Here is a 6,581-nt window from a genome sequence, read left to right as displayed (position 1 = left end):
AATCCCATAGAAAGCCAAAAAAGAGGATGGAAAACGTCACAGGTGAGCTCTCCCAGGCAACACACCCACTAAATTAAAGATTCCAACTCCTTTTCGGGCGAGCAGCAGATCAGACCGTGAAAGGAAAGGGGAGCGAAGGTCAAGGCCCCAAGGTCTAGCACAGTACCATTAGTACCTGGCGCGTAGTAGGTATCAGGTGTTTGTTGCCTAAATGAATGAAGGCTGGTTGTTTAACCATAAGAGTGATTTATCAGTCAAAGGGCACCTGTAATCTCTGTGATGATAAGACCACGTGGAGCCAGAAGATAACGTTTCTGCCTCCAATACCTTAGGGTCTTAGGAATGAAAACTATATGATGAGAAGAAACTCAAGACAAGGAGCTTGCTAATGCTTCCCACCGCAAGACAGAGGCATTGCGATGGATTCCTGGGGAACAGATGGACAAAGAAGAATGTTTAAAAACAAAAGCAGGCACATAAGGTCATGAATGGGCCCAAAATAACTCCGGACACTGAGCAGACGGATGCAAGCGGCGCATCTTGATGGAAATGAGGCCAAGCTGATAGGCTGAAATAGTCTACCCTCGCCCGGCACCCTAACTCCAGCTTTAGGAAGCTCAGTACGAAAAAGAGGAGCCCATCAGCATGAGCAGGTTTGGGGTTTCCTCTCATCGTTAGCGTATTGCTTTCATTCCCAAGACCCTAAAAAATTGGAAACCACTCCACTTACCAGGAACACACTTTGGAAGGCAGATTTGGCGGAAGCTGTTTTTTCCCTCAGACACTTCATGACTCCGATTTCCACAACAGCAGGCATTGCTGGCTCCGCCAAGTCGCTGGAGAAGGGCACCTTATCTGCAAAGTCACGAATCCAAATGGGCTACCATTGGCAAGGGTGGAAGGAAGCTGTCTGGCTTAGCTTCTTGGGGGATCAGAAGATTGGGAGTTCTGGTGGGGGGACTGCAGGTACCTTGCTGTCCCTTGGTACAACCCCAGGGGAAAGGTCACTGGTAGCTTCTCAGACCTACCAGTAGGGGCTGTGTAGCAGACTGTCTTAGTAAATACCATTTTGGTTGCAAATAACAGAAACTCAAACCAGCTGAAGCATCAAGAGGCTATCTATGGGGAAGAAAAGCTGACTCCTTACTGTCCAGACTCCTCAGCTTTGTTTGCCCTTTGATTCTCTAACCGTCCTCATTTCCTTTCAGTAAACTCCCTTTCCGTTTAAGTTAGCCACAGGAGGTTTCTGTTGTTGGCAACCAGGGAATCTTGAGAGATACAAAGGGTCCTAGTGGAACCCAAGGACAGGCATTGGAACTGGCCTATCCAAGGAAAGAAACCACAAAGTCATCAGGAATCAGGGTAACTTTCTTTGTCATTTGGAGTGCTTTGGCTTTACATAACAGAAACCTGGACATGGGTAGATTGTAAAAATTTGGAGCCCCTCCCAAACGAACTCTGGCCACGTGGCTTGCTCTGTCTGATGAGATATTGGCAAACACAAGGCAGGTAGAGACTTGAAAAGTGTTTGTGCTTTGGGGCTTGCTCTCTCCTGCTGCTCTTGGGAAGCCTGTGCCCACCACACGTGACCTGGTCTGGCCTGCTGGGCAGTGAGAGACCACACCAGGCAGAGACAGACATCCCAGCTGAGCCCTTTCTAGACCAGGGTTTCTCATTCTCGGTACTATTGACATTTTGGACCAAATAAGTCTTTGTCATGGGGGGCTGTTCTGGGCACTGTAGGATGCTCAGCAGCATCCCAGGCCTCTACCCCTAGATGCTAGTTGCACCCCCACCGCAGTTTAACAAACAAAGTTGTGTCCAGACATTGCCAAATGTCCCCTGGGTGACAACATTGCCCCCAACGGAGAACAACTGCCTTAACCCAGCTTGCCTGCCAATGACCAGGCATGTACACGGGGCCATCTGAAAGCATCCAGCCTCAGCCAAGCCAACCCAGACCAGTACATGTGGCCAGCTTGACCCATGGACTCATGAGAAATAATATTTGCCATTTTAAGTCAGTAAGTTTTGAGGGGTTTGTGCCACAGCACAAACAGGTACACCTGACCACAGTGGCTTAAACAGATGGGGATTTATTTATTTACACAACAGGATGTGCAGAGGTAGGCCGTTGAGGCGCAGTGTAGAGCACAGTGATGCCACCAGGCTCCCACCCAGGCTTTTCATGTCCTTCTGTTCTGTTGTCCTGGAGGTGGGCTTTGGCCTCTCGCTTGTTACCTGGTGACCCCCAACGTGGCTGCTCCTGCTCCAAGGCTGAGCTCCAGGAGAGAAAAAGGAGACAAGGCAAAGGGACAAATAGAGAAAGCTCTCTCCTAGCAAAGCCTTGCCTTTAATTCCAGAAGGGAGGCCTTGCCCAGAGCCTTCACCTGCATGTCATTGGCCAGAACTGAACAACATGGCCAGGTCTAGCTGCAAGGGAGGCTGAGAGATGACGGCATTTAGCCTGCGGCTTATACAGTAGAGGGAGGTGATGACTAAGGGACTTGTAGTGCCCGCCGCACTGTCTCTCTGGGGGTCTTGGTTTCTTCTTCTTTCTTCTTCTTCTCCTTCTTCTCCTCCTCCCCCCCTTCACCTCCCCCTCCCCCTCCTCCTCTCCCTCCCCCTCCTCCTCTTTCTCTTCCTCTTCTCCTTCTCCTCCTCCTTTTTTTTGGTCTTACCTCACAGCTTATGGGATCCTAGTTCCCAGACCAGAGATCGAATCTGGGCCCTGGGCAGTGAAACTGTGGGGTTGACTGCCAGGGAATTCCCTGGGTCTTGGTTTCTTGTCTCTACTTGTTTATCTATCCTGGCCATCTCTTTCTAAGACTGGCTTTGTTTCTCCAAACACAGTGGGAGAAATGGCCACCCCAGCTGGGAATTGCATCAAGACCCTCAGCTCCCGCACCACTAATGACCTGTGTGGCCACCCTGTGTCCCACTTCCAAATACCAAGGGCAGAGGTGCTCATCGGCCCAGCTTGCATTAGAAGAGAAACCTGATTGGTCTGGCTTAGAATATCTACTGCTCAGTCAACCAGCTGTGGCCAAGAGAGCAGCAGTAGGTAGGACGAACCTGACTGGGGAGTGTGCATTCTCAGAGAAGGGGGTGTGTGGCTGAGGAGACACCCAAAGAATCATCTCGTTCAAGGAGTGAAGAAAGGACATCACTATCACGCGTTGCAATGTTGATATGATAAAAATTAACATGTCCTTTGAAAGACCTAAAATATAGTGGAGTCACAGAGGCAACACATCTAACTTATGCAAATTCAAATATTTGTGTTCAACCAAAGTTTTCTTTTTTTCCCCCACATAATTTGGCTTCCAAACATGAGCCAGCTACTTAACTACTGCCTAACCAAGTGATCTTTCCTGGTGCTGGAGATCGCGGTTTTGGATTTTGGGGATATGGTACAGTGTAAGTAATATCGTGTTATTTACGGAAAACTTCTGGGATTTTTCAAGATTATGTTTAAGGTCAGGTGATGCTCCCCCTCCTGACTGTCACGCAAATCATTTTTCCTATCTCCTTCTAGTTTTAATTCATATAAAAGAATGCATTTGGTTTTAAAATATCAAAATACTTTTATTGTGGCTTTTTAAAAATAAAAAATAAATGATATTCATGACTTTTGGCTCTTCCTCCCGTTTTGTTTGGTGGTCTTAGCCGTACAAGAAAGGCAGGGAGCGGACAGCTGGCTGGAGAGAGGGCAAAAATGAAGGTCTCTCCAAACAGCACGAAGAGGAGTGTGTCCACCTGGGCAGTGTGTGCTCTTTGGTGACTGGGTACTTGGTCTGTCCTGATGGGCTGGGACTTGAACTACTGTGCTACCTTGGTGTGGCAGAATGGGCAGCATGAGATGGAGTTAGAAACCTGGGTTCCACACCCAACTCTTGAATTTACTAGCTGTGTGACTTTAGACGGGCCATTTAACCTCTCTGGGCCTCAGCTTCCTCATCTGTAAAATGGGGAACATAATCCTATTTACCTCCCAGGGCTCGGTAGAGGATTGGATGAGAAGTGTTTTGAGAACTGCAGAGTGCCGTGTAAAAGTGACTTGTTATGGAAGCGAAAAAAAGGGTTGGTGTTCAAATTTATTATAATAAATTCAGACATCAGTGCACTATATACCATGGCCCCAACAGCCCTGAGGTTACCATTCTGTCCTGTGACCCCGGTTCTTGCCCTGGGTTTTCTCAGCTCAGTATTTGCCCTGGGTTTTCTCAACTGTGGGTTTCTTGGAGCTCCTTGGAGCTGTGACATCTGGGTTCATCATAACCCAGACACATAATCGTACCTACCAGGCTCGGGAGTCTGAATTTCAAACTTATTCTTCCAATGCCTGAGTATATTTGCATTCTCAGGCATCGGAAGATGTGAAAAGAACCCCTCTCCCCACACACTCCAAAATACAGCATTGTGCAAAATACCAGTCCAGGAAGCAACGCACTAGGTAACAACCTTTAAAGTCCTAAAAAAGCATCTTAGTATTTTGACGCAGAAGAGTCGCACTGACTCACGGAGGATCACGTGAGGCCCGGGGGACGACGTTTCTAGTTCCTTCCACCGGGGTTAGAGAACAGAAGGCTCTGGCTGGACTTGCTGGCTATTTCTCTCTTCAGCATCTCTCTTTCTGGGTCCATCCTTGGGGTGGCTTTTCTGGCTCCAACCTTTAACAAGTAAGAGCAACAAATGCACAAACTCTATGATTGTAGGGAGATCTCCAGATATTTCACTCCAAATAAAATACTTGTTGTAAAAAATATTTATATATCCTTGTAGATGTGAGCAAAAAGAAGCTCAAATGATCCATGATCCCACTACCTATAGGTAGATTTAGTAAACTGACACATTTTGGTGTATACTCTTCCAGATATACGGATAACGTTTTCTCTTCCTCCATTTTCATCTTTTTTGAACCAGGAGTTTCTGATTGTGGGCACATTCATTGGCATTGGACTTTCTTCCTCTGGAAAAGCTGTTACTGAACTAAATGTCTTATGTCTCTGACATCATAGGAGGGGAAAATGCAGGCTATTCGAGGGGGTCTGTCTAACCCTTTTTCTGAGCACTGTCCCTGGCTCTGGGCAGCCACGTGTGTGACCCTTTCCTGGATCATAGCTGATCGGGCAGTTGGCACAGGCTGGGCTTTTCAAATGGTCACTTCCAGGGCTTGGGGTTATGGATTCTAAGATGCTACTTACTCCCTGGGCTGGTCCTTTGAACTGGGGGACTGTGAGGCCATCCCTTCCTGACACATGACCAGAGAGAGAAGAGATCAGGGGAGATATGCGGAGAGACACAGAGACATATGGACTCGTGTGTGTGTGTGTGTGTGTGTGTGTGTGTGTGTGTAAGAGAGATGACGCTTTGGGTCTGATGGGATCTTACCAGTTCTCTTTTGAGGCCAGGCTCTTTTTCAGCTCTTAGTTTTTTTGAGGGACTCCTATATCCTTATAAAAGCCCCCTCCCTCTTTCTGAGTGGGTTTCTATTAATTGCAACCCAAGAATCTGTCTCTCACACAGTTCTGTATATACCATAGATACTGTTGTAACTTGCAAGTTTCTTTTCTACAGGTTTCACATTGCCAGCTGGACTTCCTGCAAGTTCCTGACTTCAACACAAGCCCTGGGGGAAAGAGGGCTGGAGGGTAGTCGAGTTTCGGCTCTGCCACGGACTGCATGACCCTTGGTTTCCTCATCTGTCAAATAGGGACCAGAATGTCCTGTCTTCCTCAGGGGTTGAGAGGAGGTTGTGGGTGAATTTCAATGGAAGGGGCTGTAAGGAGCATCTCTGTAGCTCTTTTCACTTTAAGACAGGTTCAAAAATCACCTCCTGTGTCACACCTGTGCCAGTGGCTGACAGGAGCCTTGACTATGTTTTGAGACTGCATCCAAAATCATTTCAGGAAAAAAAAAAATCATTTCAGAGTGAGAAAATCTAACATCTCTACACTAGCCCGCAAAGTAAATCTTGGTGGGAATGCCCAGATAAAAGGAAAACAGACAGCATATGTTCAAAAATCTTTTTCCTCTAAACCACTTTTCCTTTGTATCCTTTTAAATTTGATTTTCAATAAAATTGCTGGCTCTTGGTGGTTCCCAGGTGCCAGTGCCCTGACCTGGTGTGGGGCTGGCTGTTGGAGTTGGAGCCTGGGTTTTTTTTTTTTTTTAAATAAAGATTCTTTAGTCCCAAGGTCCCCAGAGCCCCAGGTCTGCCATGAGCTTGGGGTGGGAAGCACCAAGGAACAAGCTTTGTTCCACTTTTCCGAGTGACGAGAGAGGGGCAGCAGAAGGCAGACAGGACGGGTAAACTGGGAAAAAGGAAGAGACAGGGAATGGGAGACATGAAAGTGCGAGTGTGGGCCCGAGGGGTGGGGGCAGCCTGGCAGGGTCCGTCCTGAACCAGCGGCCGCAGGCAGAGACATGCATTCAGCCTGGATGTTGGGAACCACGTGCCCCGCCCTTAGGAGGACAAGGCAGGGATAGAAGCTTGTCATTTAAAGAAAGACATCCAAACCGGAGATCTGGAAATTAACTCAGGGCATACTGGAGTGGCTGCTTTGGGAGTCTGCAAG

The 6,581-nt window shown here is 47.7% G+C and overlaps 1 protein-coding gene across 1 annotated transcript in view; it reads right to left on the bottom strand.

The window, feature by feature from the left end:
- Window positions 1–3,680: 3,680 nt before the first annotated feature.
- The window catches only part of FHAD1 (forkhead associated phosphopeptide binding domain 1), a 140,699-nt gene continuing 137,798 nt past the window's right edge, over window positions 3,681–6,581 (bottom strand). Inside the window, exon 31 of the mRNA XM_057723042.1 lies at window positions 3,681–4,673. Coding sequence (XP_057579025.1) covers window positions 4,557–4,673 — 117 coding nt within the window. The 3' untranslated portion in view covers window positions 3,681–4,556. The remainder of the gene's footprint in view (window positions 4,674–6,581) is intronic.

The sequence above is a fragment of the Hippopotamus amphibius genome, chromosome 1 (assembly GCF_030028045.1).
Source record: "Hippopotamus amphibius kiboko isolate mHipAmp2 chromosome 1, mHipAmp2.hap2, whole genome shotgun sequence".
Classification (NCBI taxonomy): Eukaryota; Metazoa; Chordata; class Mammalia; order Artiodactyla; family Hippopotamidae; genus Hippopotamus; species Hippopotamus amphibius.
Note: the sequence above shows the minus strand (reverse complement) of the source record. Positions and strands in the feature narration are given on the sequence as shown.